Here is a 26,369-nt window from a genome sequence, read left to right as displayed (position 1 = left end):
TGATGTATACTGGTAAGATAGTCTAGCTAGCTACATTTTCAGATAATACACATTTCTAATTTTGACAGAAAGTGTTTTCATTTCAAGCTTACTGTTAGCTAGCTAACATTAGCTGGCTGGGTCGCTAGCTAACGTTATGTGTATGATCTTATTCTTCATATCTCAGACACATTTGTTTGACTAGTTATAGTCATAGAACCTGGTTGGTTAGCTACCTGTAAATCAATGCAGGGTATTAACGTCATGAGTTGTGATTATGGTCCATTGTTTAGCTAGCTAGCTACATGTCTTAATTAATTAAATATGTGGAATGATTACAGTTCTGCAGAGGGATATGATAGGTAGGTCAAACTCCCACTAAATTGTATGTTCACCCACACTGTGCCAGAGCAGATCAGTGAATGACAATTTACAGAAAATAATGATTCCTTTTCAAAGTGCTAGAAGGGAGATGAGGGTAATTTCTATGGGAACGGGAGCTCCTCAAGGTGAGAGTTACTTTGTGTGTCAGCATGATGCAACACAATTCTAATCTGTCTTCACATCCACCAACCCTGGAACACCAAGACTGATCTCTGACTTTAAAGTTCCCACATCTCTATTATTTATTTTCCTAAATTACTAACATAGACTACATATGACACAGAAATTAATAGGGGAAGTAATACATGTATCAATAGCATACAAAACAAATGCATTTGTGAATTTTAAACAAAAAAAATAAAGCTGTTTCTTCTCCATGGGCTATTTAAGTCTGACCCTTGAGTTCCACAGTTCTGCTGGTTGTTGTCCTTCTGCTGTAATCAGGGACTGACTCAGACCTGAGACACCAACTTTACTTGACACCCAGCATCATAACGGCAGGGTGGCAGGTAGCCCAATGGTTAGAGCGTTGTGCCAGTAACCGTTGCTAGATCGAATCCCGAGCTAACAAGGTACAAATATGTTGTTCTACTCCTGAACAAGGCAGTTAACCTACTACATGATTCCATAACAGATATGGAATCATGTAGTAACCCAAAAAGTGTTAAACAGATCAAAATATGTTTTATATTTCAGATTCTTCAAAGTAGCCACCCTTTGCCTTGATAACAGCTTTGCACACTCGGCATTCTCACAAGCAGCTTCATGAGGTAGTCACCTGGAATACATTTCAATTAACGTAATTTGTGGAATTTATTTCCTCCTTAATGCGTTTGAGCCAATCAGTTGTGTTGTGACAAGGTAGGGGTGGTATACAGAAGATAGCCACCCTATTTGGTAAAAGACCAAGTCCATATTATGGAAAGAACAGATCAAATAAGCAAAGAGCAACGACAGTCCATCATTACTTTAAGGAGTCAGGATGATTGGAAAATAGCCTAGGCTCTATTTAAAGCAATTAGGCTGTTACAGTATGTTATCCAGAGTTTTGGTGATTGCAACTGTGCTGTCAGATTGTCCGATCATAAATTCAGAACGTTTCGCGTTCAGAGCGTACACTGGACGCTCTGGCCAATAAGTAGGGTTGTTCCGAAAGCTCTGACCTCACAACGACAGTCAAACACCCAAGCTAACTGGTTAGCTACTTCCAGACACATAATGAGAGAACACCCCACTCTGACCGTTTTACTCCCCCTAACAGAGCTGGTTAGGAAGTTTTCATGTTATCCAGAGCCTTGGTGACTGTAACAGTGCTGCTGGCAACAATTGAATTACGCTTTGTTGCCAACGTTTACTGGCACGGACATATTCAATGGGTGTTGAGCGTTCAAAAATTAATCAGTTATTCTGCGCTCTGGCACACTAGATATGAGAGTCTTTTGTTAAGAAATGGAGCTAGATATCTAGCTAAGTAAACAATGAATCCCATATAACGTTAGTTATAACTAACTAAGTTAGTTAGTGAGTGACATAACGTTAGTTAGTGAGCCAGCCAGCTAACGTTAGCTAGGTAGCTAACAGCACACTAACTTGAAATGAAATTACTTTGTCAAAATTAGAGTGGAGTCTTTTGTTAACGTGCAAGCCCGACGTCGGTACACTTATGACAACAGCCAGCTCAAAGTGCAGGGCGCGAAATTCAAAATATATATTTTTTAAATATTTAACTTTCACACATTAACAAGTCCAATACAGCATATGAAAGGTACACATCTTGTGAATCCAGCCAACATGTCCGATTTTTAAAATGTTTTACAGGGAAGACAAAATATGTAAATCTATTAGCTAACCACGTTAGCAAAAGACTCCACTTTTATTACTCCATCAGTTTTTGACTCCATCAGTAGCTATCACAAATTCGGCCAAATAAAGATATAAATAGCCACTAACCAAGAAACAACCTCATCAGATGACAGTCTGATAACATATTTATTGTATAGCATATGTTTTTTTTCGAAAAATGTGCATATTTCAGGTATAAATCATAGTTTACATTGCAGCTACATTCAGAAATTGCACCGAAAGCAGCCATAATATTTACAGACACCAACGTCAAATACCTAATTACTCATCATAAAACATTTCTGAAAAATACATAGTGTACAGCAAATGAAAGACAGGCATCTTGTGATGCCAGACAATATTTCCGATTTATTAAGTGTTTTACAGCGAAAACAAAATGTAGCGTTATATTAGCCTAGCACAATAGCCAGAAACACTTGGGCGCCGGCGACTACGACAGATATATGAAACAACATCATAAAATGGGTCTTACTTTTGCTGATCTTTCATCAGAATGTTGAACAAGGTGTCCTTTGTCCAGATGAGTCGTTGTTTGGATTCAGAATGGCAACTTTCTCTCTCCATTTAGCAAGCGCGCTAGCCGGGTTGCACGGATCTCTCCATGTAAACAAACGGAAGAGAACGGAACACGGCAAAACTCCCGAAAAAATTTCAATAATCTGATGAAACTATATTGAAAAAACATACTTTACGATGATATGGTGACATGTATCAAATAAAATCAAAGCCGGAAATAATAGTCGCCTATAACGTCAGCAAAACAAAAGGCAACCCCACTGTCCAAATCGCGTTCTTCAGAGTACCGGAAATGGGGTACACGTCATTCCAAGAGGATTTATTCCATCCCAGATCGAGATAATCACCTCATTTCTTCTCTCACAGCCTTCTTGACACCCAGAGGAAGGTGTATGACGTGCATGTATACTAATAGCTCTTGTGCCCATTTATAGGCAGGAAGAGGAAGAGAGCATCGATTTCAGACTTTGAACTTCCGGGTCAGGAAAAGTGCTGCAGAATGAGTTCTGTTTCACTCAGAGAAATAATTCAAACGGTTTTAGAAACTAGAGAGTGTTTTCTATCCAATAGTAATAATAATATGCATATTGTACGAGCAAGAATTGAGTACGAGGCCGTTTGAAATGGACACATTTTATCAGGCTACTCAATACTGCCCCTTGCAGCCATAACAGGTTAATGCAAATATCATGAAAGTTTGTATTTCTTTTTTAAACATGGTCTTGATGCAACATGGCCATGCCTAGGAAAACTGTATATTTGTTTTTTCTTTCTCAGCATTTGTTGTTGCTGTTTTTTTTTTAAATACACTTACCCCATGTTGCAAACAAAGTTAACAGTGAAACAAAGCAGAAACGTAGAAATGCGCCGTTTTCTCAAACTGTATGTAGACACTGGTGATGTGCTGGAGATAATTCAAATGAGGTTGAAAAGTGGTGGAATTGCCCTTTAACACTTCATGTGTCTTCATTTATCAGGGTGCAGCCCAAACCAAAGTAATGATATCACTAGGGAAAGGTAACAATTTTGATCCCAACTCAGCAAAGAATTGTATTCCAGTCAATTAGAGCCTGTTGGAGTTATCGCCACATGCGTTGCTGTGGACACCTGTGGAACTTTGGGAGTAGCTGGGTTAGAGAATGGGTAAAGAAGGCCTGCTTAGTAAAGCTGTGCCAGGTAGAAATGTAGAAAGAAGGGAAATGCTAGGAAATGGCAGGTGAAAGTAAGGTTGTTTTTCTTCATATTCACGTTCAAGGTATTCAGGTGAATTTCAAAAAACATACTACCATATTGTGTGCATCTTTAGCCCATCAGCTGTGCTTACCGTGACTTGACCCACAAACATGTTTGCCTCCTCCTCCTGGACAGTGAGGTTTCTGGGTAGGGTCCAATCAAACTTAGGGTTGTTATCGTTGACATCAGTCACCACTATGTTCACTGTGGTGGTGGAGGTCTGGAAACAAAAACAGAGAGAAAAAATAAGTTGTGTGTGTGTGCACAAGCAAACAAACATACGTGACTCGTTTCAGGAAATGAGACATAGGTCGCGTGACACTTCTTCACAGGTGCTCCAATTGAATGTAAACCTTTTTTTAAATCATAATATGTTTTTGGGCAGAAATGTCTTCTGGAACGTTAACTTTCATGTGCCTTAATAGCAAACTTGTATGCCATCTGTAAATACTAATAAAATTGTTAATTAAGAGCCAAGTTGGTTTATCCATGGAAAAAGCGAGAAACATTCCCGCAAGCCATGATTGTCTGAGCTAATGAGTGGGCTGGACATGCCGAGAGATGAGTTCAGATTGGTCTGCTATGTACAGTAGCAGACTTCTGTCGATAACATGAGCTGGTCAGTATGTGTAAGTAATCCTTTCTAACTCAGCTTTTTTGAAAGATATCACATAGCTGATAAATTCGCTCTGGTTATCTACTTTGATTTCAGAGCATTCTCATCTGAGTGTGCCAGAGCGCAGACGGAATTACGAACACTCAACACCCGTTGAATATGGCGGGTGTCAGTAAACGTTGGCAAAAAAGCATAATGAAATTGTTGCCAGCAGCACAGTTGCAGTCACCAACACTGTGGATAACATAAAAACAGCCTAACTAGCTCTGCTAGGGTGAGTATAATGGTCAAAGTGAGCTGTTCTCTCATTTGTGTCTGGAAGTATCTAGCAAGGTAGTCAACGTTAGCCAGTTAGCTTGGGTGCTTGACTGCTGTTGTTGGGTCAGAACGCTCGGATCAACCCTACTACTCGGCCAGAGCGTCCAGTGTGCGCTCTGAATGCTCCGAGAGCGTATAACGCTCTGAATTTACGAATGGACAATCTGGCAACGCTCTTAGTTTACGAATGCCCAGACACTCTGGCACTGCAGATAACATTTACGAACACATCCGTAGTATAAACCAACATTTAGTCTTGAAATCTGTGGTTATTTAGTACATAGCCTCACATGTGAATCCTTAAAGAGATGGGTGGAGCTAAAGCTTAAGAGAGTGTGAACGATGCTGAATGGGTGTAGACAAAGAAGAGCTCTCCATTAGGTACCAAAACATTGAAGGCCCATTTTCTCAAAAGTGAGGTTACAAGTTTATCAACTTTCAAAGCAGAATTACTTTCCCATTGTTCCTCAACTGTAGTGTATGATATACTAGTTTCTAGCTCTGAGTCTCTACTTTAATCCAATGTAAAAAACACCATTGCTATATAAGACGGAATCGAGCCGGTCGGTCTCATACTGTACTGTATGAGTGTGTGTATTTGAAGAGCTATGAGGGAAATCAAAACTAAATGAATTTACCTTCTGTACGATGATACAATGTAAATAATTGAATGATAATTTGCCAAACAAAAACAAAGCTGCAAAGAATCTAAAATATTTTCAGAAAGTTTTGGAAATCAATCTCCAAAGCAGACTTATATAACAGCATCTGTGATGACTAGGCAAAGACAAATATACTGTACTAATGAATACATAAGGCTATCCGAAGAAACTATGTAATGAAGTCAATACAGAGACACTAAATCAAACAGTTACTGAAGCTAATTCAAACAGACTTAATTTACACGGAGAATGCAGAGAATACAATATGGTCGCTAACTACTAAGGCTGTTAGCACATCTAAAGTGCATCTACAGTACACCTCTGGACCCAAGTATCTGTCTGACTTCATCCTACCACATGCACCCTTCGCTCCTCCAGGTCCATCTCCCTTCAACAGCCCCACAGCACACTAAAAACTATGGGTGATAGTGCTTTCAGTTGTGCGGCTCCTCGGCTGTGGAATGCACTTCCAGTCACTGTCAGGGCTGCAGAGTCTCTAGCCTCGTTTGAGGCACAGCTAAAGACTGAGCTGTTCAGAAAAGCTTTCAAGGACCTATGTTCATTCTGTTCTCCTGTCCACCGGATCTGACAACACCTATATATAGCTTTGATTGTTGTCTGATTACAATGGTCTGTTTTTTATTATTTTTATAAAAATATATTTAAAAAAATGATTCCGTGCCTTGGGTTTGAGAAAAGCGCTTTACAAATTAAATGAATTATTATTCATTATCTTTGTGGATATACAGTACACAAAGCAAATTTGGGTTTGTAATTTTAACACGTTCTTACAACTTATATTGTTTGATATTGAGATAGAAACGTCTGCATTAGACCTTTAAATTAACTCTTAATTAGAGCTGATGCTATTACACTTTCTCAGTGTTAGGGAATTAAGACCCGTTGTGTTACAATGACTCATTTGTGGGTGTTGTTTTAAGACTGTAGTAGGGTGTACAGCCTTATTTGCATATTTATTTCCCAGGGTGCCTTTCGAGTAAATTTTTTGAGGTACCAGCCATGACTGTGTTTGCTAATGACAGAGACATGATTGTTGCATTTTATGGCTGTCATTGCTGTAACCTTAACCAAGTGAATGTCTAAGTGAATATTGCATTATTATGGCATTACCAGCAAAATCCTTGTAAATGGGCATTTGTCAAAAGCAGTGGGAGTACACTGTGGCATCTGTCAGGGGTGCCTGTTATCTCTTCTTCTGTTTGTGGTCTACATTGAACCACTGGCACAGGTCTTGCGAAGGTACCAACGGATCAGTGGAGTGGGTATCCGGGGAGTGGGGGGATGACCGCCAAGTGTGTATTTTACATGGATGACGTCAACATTTAATGCCCTAACCTTTTATCTGTCAACAGGATCCTGGACATGACTGACTGGTACTGACGAGCCTCTGGGGCGAGACTGAAAAGAAATGAGACAGAGGCCCACTTTTTTGGACCGTGGGCAGACCCAGACTTGACCAGACTACCGCTGACAGTTAAAACGACTGACATAAGGGTACTGGGGGTAAAGTTTGACCGGGAGAGAGGAGGGTGCAGCATCTGGAGTGGGATCCTGGGGACAGTAAGACAGAGACTGGGTTTTTGGGGACTTCGACAGCTGACTTTTGAGGGCAAGGTTTTAATCATTAAAGCTTTGATTTTACCTGTGCTTTTATTAATCAGTTCTGTTTTTATCCCCCCACGAACAACTATTTTAGCTCCACTCGTGTGTTGCTGTAGCAGTATGCTTAGGGTCATTGTACTGCTGGAAGGTGAACCTCCGTCCTAGTCTCAAATCTCTGGAAGACTGAAACAGGTTTGCCTCAAGAATTTCCCTATATTTAGCTCCATCCATCATTCCTTAAATTCTGACCAGTTTCCCAGTCCCTGTCGATGAAAAACATCCCCACAGCATGATGCTGCCACCACCATGCTTCACTGTGGGGATGTGGTTCTCAGGGTGATGAGAGGTGTTGGGTTTGCGCCAGACGTAGTGTTTTCCTTGATAGCCAAAAAGCTAAATTTTAGTCTCATCTGACCAGAGTACCTTCTTCCATATGTTTGGGGAGTCTCCCACATGCCTTTATGGAAACACCAAACGTGTTTGCTTATTTCTTTCTTTGAGCAACGGCTTTTCTTCTGGACACTCTTCCGTAAAACCCAGCTCTGTGGAGTGTACGGCTTAGTGGTCCTATGGACAGATACTCCAATCTCCGCTGTAGAGCTTTGCAGCTCCTTCAGGGTTGTCTTTGTTGCCTCTCTGATTAATGCCCTCCTTGCCTTGTCCGTGAGTTTTTAATGCCCTCCTTGCCTTGTCCCTTGGCAGATTTGTTGTGGTGCCATATTCTTTCCATTTCTTTATAATGGATTCCATGGTGCTCCGTGGGATGTTCAAAGTTTCGGATATTTTTTTGTAACCCAACCCTGATCTGTACTTCTCCACATCTTTGTCCCTGACCTGTTTGGTCTTCATGGTGCCGCTTGCTTGGTGGTGCCCCTTGTTTAGGGGTGTTGAAGACTCTGGGGCCTTTCAGAACAGCTGTATATATACTGAGATCATGTGACACTTAGATTGCACACAGGTGGACTTAATTTAACTAATTATGTGACTTTTGAAGGTAATTGGTTGCACCAGATCTTATTCAGGGGCTCCATAGCAAAGGGGGTGAATACATATGCACGCACCACTTTTCTGTTTTAAATTTTTTTGAATTTTATTTATTTAATTTCACTTTACCAATTTGAACTATTTTGTGTATGTCCATTACATGAAATCCAAATAAAAATCTATTTAAATTACAGGTTGTAATGCAACAAAATAGGAAAAACGCCAAGGGGGATGAATACTTTTGCAAGGCACTGTAGGCATATGAAGTTATCCTCGCCTCATAAAGCATTTCAGAGGTGGAGGAGAGGAGGGAATAATATCACCTTCATCTCTCCGTCGTCTACAGGGAACAGCTTTCACATTGTTTTCTCTCTTTTTTTTCCTTTGAAACCCATAATCACCTCTTTCCTCAGATGATCTAATACAGCTACAGCACCCCCCTGTACAATATCACGTCATCTCTTTCTGAGAGGTCGAATCTTTACAACCTCATCACATCATCTCTCTTTCTGAGAGTTTGAGCTTTCAGAAAAAAAGAGAATAGATTAGAAAATAATATCTACATCCAATGTAAGGCCTCCTCTCTTCCTTCACATTTCATGACAGAGCAGACTAACCCTTCTATGATGGACTTCACATACCCAAGCTCCTGAAGGCTAATGAGGTGTGGGTCTTGCATGGGCGGGCGCTATTAAAGGCCATAATCTCCCTGCTACAGCATCGTATGTCTGGATGTGGCCATCAGTTTGATGCTGATTAATGAGCTCCAATTATTTATTTATCAGAGGAAATAGTTGTCTGTGATCTCCCCTTTCTGTAACCCAAGTCCCTAAGACATGGCCAGGGTGCCAACTCTACAGCCTTTGAAGTGAAAACACGGTTGGAGCCCAAGTATTTGTGGCCGTGGTGAGGTCTGATGATTTGCATAGGCTGGCACAGTCACCTTATATGAGGGTTAAGGACAAATCAAATCAAAGTGTATTGGTCACATACACATGATTAGCAGATGTTATTGCGGGTGTAGCAAAATGCTTGTGCTTCTATCTCCGACAGTTAAGTAATATCTACCAAATTACACAACATATACCCAATACACACAAATCTAAGTAGGAATGAATTAAGACTATATACATATGGATGAGCAATGTCAGAGCAGAACGGACTAAGATACAGTAGAATGGTATAGAAAAACAGTATATACATATGAGATGAGTAATGCAAGATATGCAAGCATTATTAAGTGACTAAAATACCATAGAATAGTATAGAATACAGTATATACTTATGAGATGACTAATGTCAGATATGTAAACATTATTAAACTGACTAGTGTTCCATTCCTTAAAGTGGCATTGATTCCTAGTCTATGCCTATAGACAGCAGCCTCTAATGTGCTAGTGATGGCGGTTTAACAGTCTAATGGCCTTGAGATAGAAGCTGTTTTTCAATCTCTCGGTCCCAGCTTTGATGCACCTGTACTGACCTCGCCTTCTGGATGATGGTGGGGTGAACAGGAAATGGCTCGGGTGGCTGATGTCCTTGATGATCTTTTTGGCCTTCCTGTGACATTGGGTACTGTAGGTGTCCTGGAGGGTGGGTAGTTTGCCCCCGGTAATGCGTTAGGAAGATTGCACCACCCTCTGGAGAGCCTTGTGGTTGCGGGCGGTGCAGTTGCCGTACCAGGCAGGGATACAGCCCGACAGGATGCTTTCAATTGGGTATCTGTAAAAAATGGTGAGGGTTTTAGGTGACAAGCCAAATTTCTTTCGCCTCCTGAGGTTGAAGAGGCTCTGTTTCGCCCTTCTTCACCGCACTGTCTTTGTGGGTGGTCCATTTCAGTTTGTTAGTGATGTGTATGCCAAGGAACTTGAAGCTTTCCACCTTCTCCACTGAGGTCCCGTCGATGTAGATAGGGGAGTGCACCTTCTGCTGTTTCCTGAAGTCCACGATCATCTCCTTTGTTTTGTTAACGTTGAGAGAGAGGTTGTTTTCCAGCCACCACACTCCCAGAGCCCTCACCTCCTCCCTGTAGGCTGTCTCGTCATCGTTGGTAATCAAGCCTACTACTGTTGTGTCATCTGCAAATTTGATGATTGAGTAGGAGGCGTGCTTGGCCACTTAGTCATGAGTGAACAGGGAGTACAGGAGGGGGCTGAGCACGCACCCTTGTGGGACCCCAGTGTTGAGGATCAGCGGAGGGAAGGTGATGTTTCCTACCTTCACCACCTGGTGGCGGCCCGTCAGGAAGTCCAGGACCCAGTTGTACAGGGTGGGGTTCAGACCCAGGGCCTCGAGCTTAATGATGAGTTTGGAGGGTACTATGTTGTTGAACGCTGAGCTATAGCCAATAATCAGCATTCTTACATAGGTATTTCTCGTGTCCAGATGGGATTGGGCAGTGTGCAGAGTGATGGCGTTTGGATCGTCTGTGGATCTATTGGGGCGGTAAGCAAATTGAAGTGGGTCTAGGGTGGCAGGTAAGGTAGAGGTGATATTGACTAGTCTCTCAAAGCACTTCATTATGACAGAGGTAAATACTATGGGGCGATAGTCATTAAGTTCAGTTACCTTTGCCTTCTTGGGTACAAGAACAATGGTGGCCCTCTTGAAGCATGTGGGGACAGCATACTGGGATAGGGAGAGATTGAATATGCCCGTAAACACACCAGCCAGCTGGTCTGCGCATGCTCTGAGGACACGGCTAGGGATGCCATCTGGACCGGCAACCCTGCGAGGGTTAACACGTTTAAATGTTTTACTCACATCGGCCACGGAGAAGGAGAGCCCACGGGCCTTGGTAGCTTCGGTGGCACTGTGGTATCCTCAGAGCATGCAAAGAATGTGTTTAGCCTGTGCAGAAGCAAGACGTCGGTCTCGGTGACATGGCTAGTTTTCCTTTTGTAGTCCGTGATTATCTGTATTCCCTGCCACATACATCTTGTGTCTAAGCCATTGAATTTCGACTCCACGTTGTCTCTATACTGACATTTAGATTGTTTGATTGCCTTGCGGAGTGAAGAACTACACTGTTTATATTCTGCCATATCACTAGTCACCTTGCCATTGTTCAATGCGGTGGTTTGCGCTTTCAGTTTCAAGGGAATGCTACCATCTATCCACGGTTTCTGGTTCGGGTAGGTTTTAGTAGTCACAGTAGGTACTACATCTCTTATACACTTCCTTATGAACTCAGTCGCCATATCCGTGTATGCGTCTAGATTATTTTCGCATTCTACCCGGAACATATCCCAATCCACGTGATCAAAACAATCCTGAAGTGTGGATTCCGATTGGTCAGACCAGTGTTGAATAGTATGAAGCACAGGTACTTCCTGTTTGAGTTTATGCCTATAGGACGGGAGGAGCAAGATGGATTCGTGGCCAGTTTTGCTGAAACGAAGGGAGGGGGAGGGCCTTGTAAGCATCCCGGAAGTTAGAATAGTAATGGTCGAGAGTCTTAGTAGCGCGAGTAGGACAGTCAACATGTTGATATAATTTAGTCCTCAGATTTACTTTGTTAAAATCCCCAGCTACAATAAATGGATATGTGGTTTCCAGTTTGCATAAAGTCCAGTGGAGTTCTTTGAGGGCCGTTGAGGTTTCGGCTTGAGGTGGGATGTAAACGGCCTTGGCGATGACGGAGGAGAATTCTCTTGGGAGACAATCTGGTCGGCATTTACTTGTGAGGTATTCTAGGTCGGGTAAACAAAAGTACTTGAGTTCCTGTATGTTCCTAGAATTACACCATTAGTCGTTAATCATGAAAGACCCCCCCCCCCCCCACACCTACTTGCTGGAGAGATATGTATTCCTGTCTGTGCAATGTACTGAGAATTCTGCTGGCTTTACTGACTCCGACAGAGTATCCCGAGAGAGCCATGTTTCCGTGAAACAAAGTATGTTTGAGGCCTCGATTTCTCTCTGGAAAGAAATCCTTGCTCTAAGCTTATAAACTTTGTTATCTTCTTTGGGATAGGGAGCAGTATTTGGAAGTTTGGATGAGTGAGGTGCCCAAAGTAAACTGCCTGTTACTCAGGCCCAGAAGCTAGGATATGCATATATTTGGTAGAATTGGATGGAAAACACTCTAAAGTTTCCAAAACTTTTAAAATAATGTCTGTGAGTATAACATAACTGATATGGCAGGAGAAAACCCAAGGAGAATCCATTACGGATTTTTATTTTTTTGAGCTCACCACTCATTCAAATGGCTGTCTATGGGAATATCAATAGAATACCTCCCAGATTGCAGTAGGGCTTTAGAAAGAGTTTCAGGTTTGTTTTTTGAAAAATGAGCTACAATTTCAAATTTTTCTAGGTGGCTCCCATTTTGGCTGTAGTATTGTGTCGCGAGTCGGTGAGAGCACGCACTTCGTTATTTATCTCTGGTAATGAACATACTATTCTCCTTCTTAAATTGTATAGTTTATTTACATATTAGGGTAACTGATGATTGATTAGAAACGTTGTTTGACTTGTTTGGACGAAGTTTATTGGTAACTTTTGGGATTCATTTGTATGCATTATGAGGGAAACCGGTGGATTACTGAGTCAAGCGCACCAACTAAACTGACTTTTTTGGGATATAAAGAATGACTTTATTGAACAAAATGACCATTTGTTATGTAGCTGGGACCCTTGTGATTGCAAACAGATGAAGATCTTCAAAGGTAAGTGATTTATTTTATCTCTATTTCTGACTTTCGTGACGCCTCTGCTTGTATGGAAAATGTTTGTAATGCTTTTGTATGAGGGGCGCTGTCCTCAGATAATCGCATGGTGTGCTTTCGCTGTACAGCCTTTTTGAAATCTGACAAAGCGGCTGGATTAACAAGAAGTTAAGCTTTTAAACGATGTAAGACTCTTGTATTTTCATGAATGTTTAATATTACAAATTTTGTATTTTGATTATTTTTTTGAATTTCTCGCAATTTCACCGGATGTTGTCGAAGTGGAGCGCTAGCAGAACGCCTATCCCAAAGATTATCCAAAGACTGAACATTAGCGAGTAATATACTTAGAAGCGGTGGGTGGTGTCCACGCCTCATAAGTCGAACCAACAGGCCGCCTCGAGTGCCTCTCCTCCGCCGACGATGTTTTTGGGTCAGCCTCTGGAATAAGTTCAATTGCTCTGGGGAGAGTAAAACAAAGGATCCGCTCCAGGGAAGTCGTATTCCTGTTCGTAATGCTGGTAGTTCTGGTGAGTTACCGCCGCTCTAATATCCAATAGTTCTTCCCGGCTGTATGTAATGACATAAAACATTTCCTGAGCTAATATTGTAAAAAAGAGTACATAAAAAAAACTAAAGAAATCAACATTTTCTAAGAGCTAGTCACGATGCTGCCATGTCCGTCAGCGGTATCTTATACTTGGGTTATCTACCAAGGGTGCAGGGTGTTAAAACTTCTTCTCAATAGGGGGTGCTATTTGCACTTTGTAATAATTTCGTTCTCCCAAATTAAACTGCCTCGTACTCAATTCTTGCTCGTACAATATGCATATTATTATTACTATTGGATAGAAAACACTCTCTAGTTTCTAAAACCGTTTGAATTATATCTGTGAGTGAAACAGAACAGGAGTTGGAGCACTTTTCCTATGAGGATGTGAGAATGCTGAAATCTGCAAGCTGTTTCCAGGTCAGTTTATTAATTTGCCTGTCTTCTATTGGTTGAGATGCACTGCATACGTCTTCCCCTGGGTGTCAGCGAATAGTGAGAGTTGAAATGGGGTTGCTAGGCAGAACTGAGAGCTTATAAAACACCTCGGAACAAAGTGTCCGGCCATTTTTCACTTCGCTCTGACGCAGGAAGGAACTCTGGCTGTGGCTCTAGAACGCTCAGGTTATAGGCCTTTAGATATATCCGGTCATGTTTTTATTCGTTATAGGTGTTAAAGACATCATAAGGTAGTTAATTTAAACCGACTTATAGCAGTTTATATCAGTTTATTGCGATTTTCCTGGATTTCTTTGTGACGCGCTATCAGGAGTTGGACACCTTTCCGGCACATAGCTAGCGTTAGCTGCTATTTCTACAGGATAAGAGGACATCTTTCAACCAAAAGACGATTGTTCTGGAGAAAGGACACCTTGCCCAAGATTCTGATGGAAGCTCAGCAAATAGTAAGCAGTCTTTATGCTGTTAATTCGTATTTATGTTGACAAATGTCAAATAATAATTCCGCCATGAATTTTGGTGCGGTCTCGATTTAGCGCACGCTGTATTGCGCAGTAACGTTAATTTTAAAAATCTAACACAGCGGTTGCATTAAGAACTAATGTATCTTTCATTTGCTGTCCAATCTGTATTTTTTTAGTCAAGTTTATGATTACTTATCGATTAGAATAGGTGCCTCTCCAAGATGGCGCCGGACAGATTGCTTGAAGTTTTGGCCACTAATCACATTGTATAACCACGATTTGTGCCGCTAAATATGCACATTTTCGAACAAACCCAATATGCATTGTGTAATATGATGTTACAGGACTGTCATCTGATGAAGAATATCAAGGTTAGTCAAAAATTATATATCTTTTGCCTGTTTGTTACGATCGCTAACCTTTGCTGCTGGTAAATGGTGTTGTGTTTCTGGCTATTGTGGTAAGCTAATATAATGCTATATTGTGTTTTCGCTGTAAAACACTTAGAAAATCTGAAATATTGGCTGGATTCACAAGATCTGTGTCTTTCATTTGCTGTACGCTGTGTATTTTTAAGAAATGTTTTATGATGAGTAATTAGGTAATACACGATGGTCTCTGTAGTTATTCTAGTTGCTTTGGTGAGAGTTGTGATGGTGGCTGCAATGGTAAACTATGATTTATACCTGAAATATGCACATTTTTCTAACAAAACATATGCTATACAATAAATATGTTATCAGACTGTCATCTGATGAAGTTGTTTCTTGGTTAGTGGCTATTTATATCTTTATTTGGTCGAATTTGTGATAGCTACTGATGGAGTAAAAAAATGGTGGAGTAAAAAAGTGGTGTCTTTTGCTAACGTGGTTAGCTAATAGATTTACATATTGTGTCTTCCCTGTAAAACGTTTTAAAAATCAGAAATGATGGCTGGATTCACAAGATGTGTATCTTTCATCTGGTGTCTTGGACTTGTGATTTAATGATATTTAGATGCTAGTATTTACTTGTGACGCTATGCTAGGCTATGCTAGTCAGCTTTTTTACTGATGGGGGTGCTCCCGGATCCGGGTTTGGGAGGAATTAGAGGTTAATTTGAGGTTCATTAGATTTCTGAAAACGAATGAAAAGCTGTTCATTAATTGGACATTGACCATTATTTTAACAGGGGACCTTTTCAATTTATGAACAATTACCATTACTTTCCTACCATCTGCTTGATACACTATATATACAAAAGTATGTGGACACCCCTTCAAATGAGTGGATTAGGCACACAAGCCTAAAATCACTATGCGCAATGCCAAGCGTCGGCTGGAGTGGTGTAAAGCTTGCCATTATTGTAATCTGGAGCAGTGGAAATGTGTTCTCTGGAGTGATGAATCATGCTTCACCACCTGGCAGTCCGACGGACGAATCTGGATTTGGCATAGTGGCAAATTAGTGGCAAGATGTGGCAAATTAGTGGCAAGATTATTGAAATTATTCAATTACACGCAGGATACAACATGTTTGTGAGCAACCCGGTTTTGAGACTGTCTAGCAACGTGCATGTGTGTGTGTGTAGTAGACAATTGAAAAGGCCATTAGTATAGAAATGGTGGTTGCATGTAAAAGCCATCATTTGTGCATTTTCTATGATGTATGAAGGCAGAGGAATACAGAGGGAGAAGGTGAGGCTGTAAAATGGACAGAGAGAAGGTCAAAGTGGGAGTGGCAGACAAATAAAGAGAGAGAGAGAGAGAGAGAGAGAGAGAGAGAGAGAGAGAGAGAGAGAGAGAGAGAGAGAGAGAGAGAGAGAGAGGGATGCCCTGACCTCTCAGAATAAGGTGGCCCTCTGTGTCCTAATGTTGAATGAAGGATTGTAGGGACCCTGAAGGAACCCTGAACTCCAATCCTCACCCTCTCCGTGGGTGTGCGTGTATCAGTGGTGTAAAGTACTTACATAAAAATACTTTAAAGTACTACTATTTGGGGGTATCTGTACTTTACTTTACTCTTTATATTTTTGGCAACTTTTACTTCACTACATATTTTTTCCCTGACACCCAAAAGTACTCGTTACATTTTGACAGGAAAATGATCCAATTCACAAACTAATCAAGAGAACATCCCTGGTCATCCCTACTGCATCTGATCTGGCAGACTCACGAAACACAAATTCTTTATTTGTAAATTATGTCTGAGTGTTGGAGTATGCCCCTGGTTATCCGTCAAAAAGAAAGAAAACAAAATTGTGTCGCCTGGTTTGCTTAATATAAGGAATTTGAAATGATTTTTACTTTTGATACTTAAGTTTTCTTAAAAACAAATACTTTAGACTTTTTCTCAAGTATTTTTTTACTGGGTGACTTTTACTTAAGTCATTTTCTATTAAGGTATCTTTACTTTTACTCAAGCATGACAATTTAGTACTTTTCCCACCACTGGTGTGCATGTACGGGTGTGGACTTGCAAACATGTGAGCTTGTGTGTGTCTATTATGATGGAGTCCCCATGTGAGCAGGACAATTACTGGCTGCCCCTGCAACCCATCAGGTGTAATAAAGTGAAATACAGTTGAGGAGGAGATTATAGTGTTCGATATATATAGAGTGGGAGAGATTGTGTGCAATTGACTAGTGAGAGGGTAGACAAAGAGGGTGCATCAGGAAAGAATGACAGAGCGAGAGAGAGAGAAAGAGATAGATAGAGAGAGAGATGTGACTTGAGGTGCCCAAGGGTTCTGTAATTATAACAGAACTTGTGTAACCATGGGAACCTGACAGGGAGAGAGCAGGCCCTCCCCTCGTGATTCCCCTACATACACTACACAAGAGAAACACAAGAAGAGGTCTAATAGTGATATATAGTTGAGGCGGAGATGATGGGTTTAGATATGTAGAGTGGGAGAGATTGACAAGTGAGATAGAGAGAGGGTAGACAAAGAGAGCGCATCAGGAAAGAATGACAGGGAAAGAGAGAGAGAATGAGAGAGAGATGTGATGTGAGGTGCCAAAAGGGTTCTGTAATTATAACAGAACTTGTGTAACCATGGGAACCTGACAGGGTGAGAGCTGGACCCCCCTCGTGATTCCCCTACATACACTACATGACAAAAATTATATGGACACCTGCTCGTCGAACATCTCATTCCAAAATCATGGGCATTAATATGGAGTTGGTCCCACCTTTGCTGCTCTAACAGCCTCCACTCTCCTGGAAAGGTTTTCCACTAGACGTTGGAAAATTGCTGCAGGGACTTGCCTCCATTCAGCCACGAGCATTAGTGAGGTCGGTCACTGATGTTGGCCGATCAGGCCTGGCTCGCAGTCGGCGTTCCAATTCATCCCAAATGTGTTCGATGGGGTTGAGGTCAGGCCAGTCAAGTTCTTCCACCAAAATCTTGACAAACCATTTCTGTATGGATCTTGCTTTGTGTACGGGGGCATTGTCACGTGAAACAGGAAAGGGCTTTCCCCAAACTGTTGCCACAAAGTTGGAAGCACAGAATCATCTAGAATGTAATTGTATGCTGTAGCGTTAAGATGTCCCTTTACTGGAACTAAGGGGCCAAGCCCAAACCATGAAAAACAGCCCCAGACCATTATTCCTCCTCCACCAAACTTTACAGTTGCCACTATGCATCAGGTAGCGTTCTCATGGCATCCGCCAAATGCAGATTTGTCCGTCGGACTGCCAGATGGTGAAGCGTGATTCATCCCTCCAGACAACGCATTTCCACTGCTCCAAAGTCCAGATTTTAGGTATGTGTGCGGCTGCTCGGCCATGGAAACCCATTTCATTAAGCTCCTGACGAACAGTTCTTGTGCTCACGTTGCTTCCAGAAGCAGTTTGGACCTAGGTCGTGAGTGTTACAACCGAGAACAGACAATTTTTACACACTACGTATTTCAACACTCGAAGGTCCCCTTCTGTGAGCTTGTGTGGCCAACCACTTCGAAAGCTAAGCCGTTGTTGCTCCTAGATGTTTCTACTTCACAATAAAAGCAGCAACATTTGACCGGGGCAGCTCTAGCAGGGAAGAAATTTGACGAACTGGTTTGTTGGAAAGGTGGCATCCTATGACGTTGCCACATTGAAAGTCACTGAGCTCTTCAGTAAGGCCATTATACTGCCAATGTATGTCTATGGAGATTACATGGCTGGTTGTATGCTCGATTTTATACACCCGTCAGCAACGGTGTAGCTGAAATAGCCAAATCTACTAATTTGAAGTCGTGTTCCCACACTTTTGTACATATATCTGCGGTGAAAGGTGGTAGAGCTAGAGCGGTGTTTGTCAGACCATGAGACATCCCGAAAATCAGTCTTCTCACAAAAACGTCAGGCTTCAAAAGGGTCACTCAACCGAGACTGCTATTCTCTGTGTCACAGAGCCTCTCCACACTGCAAAAGCTGACTCTCTATCCTCTGTTCTCTTCCTCCTAGATCTATCTGCTGCCTTTGACAACAACCTGAACCATCAGATCCTCCTCTCCACCCTCAGGGTTGGGCGTCTCAGGCTATGCACACTCTTGGATTGCATCCTACCAGGCGGGCCGCTCCTACCAGGTGACGTGGAGAGGATCTGTGTCTGCACCACGTACTCTCACTACTGGTGTCCCCCAGGGCTCGGTTCTAGGCCCTCTCTTCTTCTCTTTATACACTAAGTCACTCGGCTCCGTCATATCCCCGCATGATCTCTCCTATCATGTCTATGCGGATGACACTCAATGACTTTCTCCTTCCCCCTTTCTGACACCCAGGTGGCATAAACGCATCTCTGAGTGCATGATAGATATCTCGACTTGGACATCGGCCCACCACCTCAAACTCAACGAGACAGAACTGAACCTGGACAACACCCTGTCGTTCTCTGCAAACATCAAAGCAGTGACCCGCTCCTGCAGATTTATGCTCTACAACATCCGTAGAGTATGACCCTACCTCACACAGGAAGTGGCGCAGATCCTAATCCAGGCACTTTTCCTCTCCAGTCTGGATTACTGCAACTCGCTGTTGGCTGGCTCCCCGCTTGTTACATCAAACCCTTGCAATTTATCCAGAATGCTAAAGCCAGCCTGGTTTTCAACCTTCCCAAGTTGTCTCATGTCACCTGCTTCGCCGCACATTCCACTGGCTTCAAGTCGAAGCTCGCATCCACTACAAGAACATGGTACTTATCTACGGAACAGCAAGAGGAACTGCCCCTCGCTACCTTCAGGCTATGCTCAAATCCTTCACCACAACCCGAGCACTCCGTTCTGCCTCCTCAGTTCTCTTGGCCCTCCCACCCCTACGGGAGGGCAGCTCCCACTCAGCCCAGTCCAAGCTCTTCTCTGTCCTGGCACCCCAATGGTGGAACCAGCTTCCCCCTGAAGCTAGGACAGCAGAGTCCCTGCCCATCTTCCGAAAACATCTGAACCCTACTACTTCAAACAGTATTTTAAATAATCCTCCTCCTCACCTGGACCCATCCCCCCCCGGACGTCCTCCACCCGTCGGGCCGCCAACTGTGTCTGACCTACTAGGGCCGATAGCTACAAACTGGTAGCGATCAATGAGATAGGACCTGAACCAGTCCAGGACAGTGTCTGACAAGTCCAGGTGCTTCTCCATGTGGTCCAGTAGGATGGCGTGGCTGACCCTGTTGAATGCTGCACTGAGGTCCAGAAGTATGAGGATGCTGGCAGCCCCAGAGTCAGCATTCATAAGGAGGTAATTGGTGGACCTTACCAGGGTAGTCTCTGTGCTGTGTCTAGCTCTGAAATCCGACTGGATGGCTCAAGTAGGTTGCGAGTGGTCAGATGGTTTTGGAGTTGGCTAGAAACTGTGCATTCGACGAGCTTACTCAGGGCATGTTGAAAATAAGCCTGTAGTTCTGGAGGTTGTCAGGGTCAGATCCAGGCTTTTTAAGTACTGGTGGGGCATATCCAGTGATGAGGGAATTTCTGTGAAGAAAGGCTCCAGAGCAGGAAAGCAGGTCTTGACAAGGGAGGTGGGGATAGGGTCAAGTGAGCAAGTGGTGGGCCTCATCAGCTGCAGTGACAGTGATGTAGGTGGAAAACCTTGACTCAGTGAGCTTAGGACTGGGTAGGTCAAATACTGAGGCTGGAGAGGACAGGATAGTGTTGTTGATGTTTTCAATTTTGCTTTGGAAGAAGCACGGTTTTGATTGCAACGTTCTGGGGAGGCTGAGGTAGCAGAATTGTTCACGGGTTGGAAGAGCTTGTTCACAGTAGAGAACAGCACCCAGGAGTTACCACTGCCGTTGCTGTTCAGTTGGGAGTAATAGGATGTTTGAGCTACATTTAAGGCCTGTATTCTTGCTGATGTTGCTCATACATCTGCGTATGTACAGTTAGCCCAGTTATATTATACCGTTGAAGCCTTTGTAAACACATTCTTAAAGGGGGGATAATTAACATCACCAGGCATATTTGGCCAATTGAGGTTAGCTCTCATTCAATAAAGGAAGGCTCAATCCCAATAGCCCCCCCGCCTTCCCCCTCGTTTCCGAATGTCCTTCAGTGGGGGGGTGTCTTTGGAAAATGGAGCAACTAGTGGTAGGGATAGCAAAAAAAAACTATGGAACAGGACATCACTACATCAGTAGCGAGCAGCAGAAGCATTCATTGACGATGAGCCTTGTGTTTTTCACAATGCCTGTACTGGTGGCAGTAATAGCTTTCCTTATATTTCTTATGCAACAAATATGTATTTACCATATGAGCAACACATGACAACTGTAAAACATCAATGTGCCTGTAATGTAGCCATCCTCTGTCTGTAGTTCAATGTGGAGTAGTACTGAAGCAGGACGTTCCATAATAGCAGTTTGACATTTAACAGTTGCATTTCCTTCACTTCGTCATTTTAAGTCCAACATTTCTTGGAGATTAATGACTAACCAGTGGACGCAATTAAAACTTCTCACGAGTCACCATCCCGGATCCGGGAGCACCCTCATCAGTAAAAAAGCTGACTAGCATAGCCTAGCATAGCGCCACAAGTAAATACTAGCATCTAAATATCATTAAATCACAAGTCCAAGACACCAGATGAAAGATACACATCTTGTGAATCCAGCCATCATTTCTGATTTTTAAAATGTTTTACAGGGAAGACACAATATGTAAATCTATTAGCTAACCACGATAGCAAAAGACACAACTTTTTTTTCCCACCATTTTTTTCCTGCATAGGTAGCTATCACAAATTCGACCAAATAAAGATATAAATAGCCACTAACCAAGAAACAACTTCATCAGATGACAGTCTGATAACATATTTATTGTATAGCATATGTTTTGTTAGAGAAATGTGCATATTTCAGGTATAAATCATAGTTTACCATTGCAGCCACCATCACAACTCTCACCAAAACAACTAGAATAACTACAGAGACCAACGTGAATTACCTAAATACTCATCATAAAACATTTATGAAAAATACACAGCGTACAGCAAATGAAAGACAAAGATCTTGTGAATCTAGTCAATATTTCAGATTTTTTAAGTGTTTTACAGCGAAAACACAATATAGCATTATATTAGCTTACTACAATAGCCAACCACACAACAGCATTGATTCAAGCCAAAAATAGCGATAACGTATAAACCAGCAAAAGATATTAATTTTTTCACTAACCTTCTCAAACTTCTTCAGATGACAGTCCTATAACATCATATTACACAATACATATAGAGTTTGTTCGAAAATGTGCATATTTAGCGGCACAAATCGTGGTTATACAATGAGAATAGTAGCCAAGCTACCAACAATATGTCGGGAGAAATCTTGGGAGAGGCACCTATTCTAATCAGTAACTAATCATAAACTTGACAAAAAAATACAGGTTGGACAGCAAATGAAAGATACATTAGTTCTTAATGCAATCGCTGTGTTAGATTTTTTAAATTAACGTTACTACGACCTACAGCGTGCGTTAAAGCGAGACCGCACCGAAATTAATGGCGGAATATGCGTTTTACATTTTTCAACAGAACAACGAATTAACATCATAAATAGTTCTTACTTTTTGATGAACTCCCATCAGAATCTTGGGAAAGTTGTCCTTTGTCCAAAAGAATTGTTGCTCGGTTGTAGAATGTAGTCTTCAACTTTGGAATTAGCAGTAAACATTAGCCATGTGGCTAAGACGTGTCCAACTCACTAGAACGCAGCACAAATAAATACCCGAAAAATCGCAATATACTGATATAAACTGATATAACTCGGTTTAAAATAACAACATTATGATGTCTTTAACACCTATATCGAATAAAAACAGAGCCGGATATATCTAAGGGCTGTAACCGGAGCTTTCTAGAACGACATGCCGAGGTCCTTTTTGCGTCATGGCGAAGAGGAGAAAGAGTGTACACCACGTTGCCAGCCTATTTATAGGCCTTCAGATCTGCCTAGCGACTCCATTTCAATTCTCACTATTCGCTGACATCCAGGGAAAGGCGTATGCAGTGCATCTCAACCAATAGAAGACAGGCAAATTAATAAACCGACCCTGGAACAGCCTGCAGAATTCAGCATTCTCACATCCTCATAGGAAAATTGCTCCAACTCCAGTTCTGTTTTACTCACAGATATAATTCAAACGGTTTTAGAAACTAGAGAGTGTTTTCTATCCAATAGTAATAATAATATGCATATTGTACGAGCAAGAATTGAGTACGAGGCAGTTTAATTTGGGAACGAAATTATTACAAAGTGCAAACAGCACCCCCTATTGAGAAAAAGTTAAAAATGAAATCCACTGTTCTGAACTAACGTTTAAACCAAAAGTTTTAGGGCCCATACACTGATCGGCTACATACAGTGCCTATAGAAAATCTACACCCCCCCTTGAATTTCATAATTTCATTGTGTTACAATGTGGGATTACAATTGATTTAATTGTAATTTCTAGTCAACGATCTGCACAATATACTCTGTAAAGTCAACTTGGATTTAAAAATGTATGTTTTAAAGATGAATGAAAGTAAAACACTAATATACGTTGATTAGATAAGTATTCACCCCCAAGGGTCAATACATGTTAGAAACACCTTTGGCAGTGATTACAGCTGTGAGAATCTTGGTTAAGTCTCATAAGAGCTTTGCACACCTGTATTGTGCAATATTGGCCCATTATTATAAAAAAATATATTAATTATCTGTCAAGGTGTTGGGGATCATGGCTAGACAGCAATGTACAAGTCTTGCAACATATATTTTAAGCTAATTTAAGTCAACACTAACTTACTACACAGGATTTGGCTTTATGTTATTTTACTGCAGAAAGGTGAATTCCTCTCTCAGTGTATCAGACTACAACAGTTTTTCCTCTTGGATTTTGCCTGTGCTTAGCTAAATCCCGTTTCTTTTTATCCTGAGAAACTCCCCAGACTTTGCCGATGTCAAGCATACCCATACCATGATGCAGCCACCACCATGCTTGAAAATAGCGATGAAGTTATTCAGTGATGTGTTGTGTTGGATTTAGTCCAAAAAGTATATTCCTTTGCAGTATTACTTGAGTGCCTTGTTGCATACATTTGCATGTTTTGGAATATTTTAATTTGGCCTACTGTCATTCTTCCGTTCACTCTGTCATTTAGGTCATTATTGTGGAGTCACTACAATGTTGTTGATCCATCCTCAGTTTTCTCCCATCACAGCCATTGAACTCTTTAGCTATTCTAAAACCACCAATGGTCTCATGGTGACATCCCTAAGAAGTTTCCTTCCTGTCCTGCAGCTCAGTTCAGAAAGACGACTGCATATTTGATGTATCTGAGTGGTTTAATACATCATCCACAACATAATTATTAATTAGAGGGACCTCCCGAGGGGCGCAGCGGTCTAAGGCACTGCATCGCAGTGCTAGAGGCATTACTACAGACCCAGGTTCGATCCCGGGCTGTGTCATAACTGGCTGTGATTGGGAGTCCCATAAGGCGGTGCACAATTGGCCCAGGCGGTGCACAACGGGAGCCTGGATGACAGGTGAGTTTGGAGGAATGTGCCTATTCCAGAACTGGGGAACGGGCAGAGTCCGGGACAAACATCCGGTTAGCCTTATGGACTATGCTCTCTATACCCCAGATGACTGCAGCCGCTAGACAGGAGGTAGGGAGGATGGTCTCGGGGTCAGACAGAGTAGCAGCAGGGCAATACAACAGTGAAAGTGCGTACGGCTTCATGTTCTTGGACCCCGGGCGGTAGGAGAGAGTGAAATTGAACCGGGTGAACTACACGGCCCAACGAGCCTGCCTAGAGTTGAGGCACTTGGCGGTGCGGAGATATTCCAGGTTCTTATGGTCAGTCCACACTAGGAATGGGTGTTCTGCCCCTTCCAACCAGTGCCTCCTCCAACGCCATCTTGACGGTGAGGAGTTCTCGATTTCCCACATCTCAGCAGGGGTAAAACGATGGGAGAGGGATAGCGCAGGGGTGGAGCTTTTGGTCCTGGGAAGAACGCTGGGACAGGACGGCACCCACTCCGACATCTGAGGTGTCGACCTCCACCACAAACTGACGGAACGGGTCCAGATGGACTAAGATGGGGGCTGTAGTGAATCGACATTTGAGGTTCGAGAACGCCTGGTCAGCTGCTGGCGACCCCGTGAAGGAAACCTTGGGAGAGGTGAGTGCTGAGAGGGGGTAAGCCAGGATACTGTAACCTGCCCCTCCGGTTGGAGTCCCGCAAATTTTTCCCCCCGCTTTATCGGCCCTTTCCCCATCTCCAAGAACAGACTGAGCCCTGTTTCCCTCCACGATTAGCCTGTGCTTAGCTCTATTCTGTTTATTTTTACTCCCCCCCCAAAAAACTCCATAGTCCTTGCCGATGACAAGCATACCCATAACATGATGCAGCCACCACCATGCTTGAAAATATGAAGAGTAGTACTCTTGGATTTGCCCCCAACATAACACTTTGAATTCAGGAAAAAAAAAAAATCTTTGACACATTTTTTGTAGTATTACTTTAGTGCCTTATTGCAAACAGGATGCATGTTCTGGAATATTTTTATTCTCTACAGGCTTCCTTCTTTTCACTCTGTTATTTACGTTAGTATTGTAGAGTAACTACAATGTTGTTGATCCATCCTCAGTTTTCTCCCATCACAGCCATTAAAATCAGTAACTGTTTTAAAGTCATCATTGGCCTCATGGTGAAATCCCTGAATAGTTTCCTTCCTCTCCGACAACTGAGTTAGGAAGGTCGCCTGTTTATTTTTTTCTGCTTTGAGACAAGTATGGAGACACGTTTTGATAAATCAATGTCAGATTTTGGTATTCACCAAATCTTTAGATATTTGGTTACAATTACTGGGAAACGGTTAGCTATGTTGAGGTGTGCTCATCACCATATTTAGTCTAGTTGGCGCATCTAGCACTGATCAGAATTCTTTTCTAGCATGTTATGATAACAATTGGATATTTTCTGTTCACTCGCGTAGTAGGCATAGCCTACTCCCAACCAAAATCCAATGACTTGTCTGAGAGCGTAGTCAATCAATGTGGTTTTGTTTAACTGAATTTCTGTCTGTATATTTGGTTAATTGATCTCTGGCTGGGTAATTAAGTGGAAGTGATAGCTCATCTACAGTATTTGCTGACATTTATTTTGCTAATGTATCCTAAATCAAGTGGAGGCCTAGTCTATTTTTTAACATTTTTTAATTTTATTAAACTTTATTTAAGCAGGTAAGCTAGTTGAGAACAAGTTCTCATTTACAACTCCGACCTTGCCAAAGCAGTGCGACAGAAACAACACAGAGTTACACATGGAAAAAACAAGCATACAGTCAATAACACTATAGAAAAAAAAGTCTATATACAGTGTGTGTAAATGGCATGAGGAGGTAAGGCAATAAATAGGCCATAGTAGCAAAGTAATTACAATTTAGCAGATTAACACTGGAGTGATAGATGAGCAGATGATGATGAGCAGATGATGGTGTGTTGTCAGGATTTGGCCAGGATTGTTCATGTTTTGGTCACTAGATGCCCCCATTGCGCCTTTTTTGAACCTTTTGTTTTTTCCTTGTTCTAATTAT

At 42.0% G+C, this 26,369-nt stretch overlaps 1 protein-coding gene across 1 annotated transcript in view; it reads right to left on the bottom strand.

The window, feature by feature from the left end:
- Nucleotides 1-26,369, bottom strand: part of LOC120045886 (protocadherin-15-like) — a 282,158-nt gene that overhangs the window by 149,975 nt on the left and 105,814 nt on the right. The window contains exon 17 of the mRNA XM_038990815.1: nucleotides 4,067-4,195. Coding sequence (XP_038846743.1) covers nucleotides 4,067-4,195 — 129 coding nt within the window. The remainder of the gene's footprint in view (nucleotides 1-4,066; nucleotides 4,196-26,369) is intronic.

This window comes from Salvelinus namaycush, chromosome 4 (assembly GCF_016432855.1).
Source record: "Salvelinus namaycush isolate Seneca chromosome 4, SaNama_1.0, whole genome shotgun sequence".
Lineage (NCBI taxonomy): Eukaryota > Metazoa > Chordata > Actinopteri > Salmoniformes > Salmonidae > Salvelinus > Salvelinus namaycush.
The sequence above is the reverse complement of the archived record's forward strand: the minus strand, read 5'-3'. Positions and strand labels throughout refer to the sequence as shown.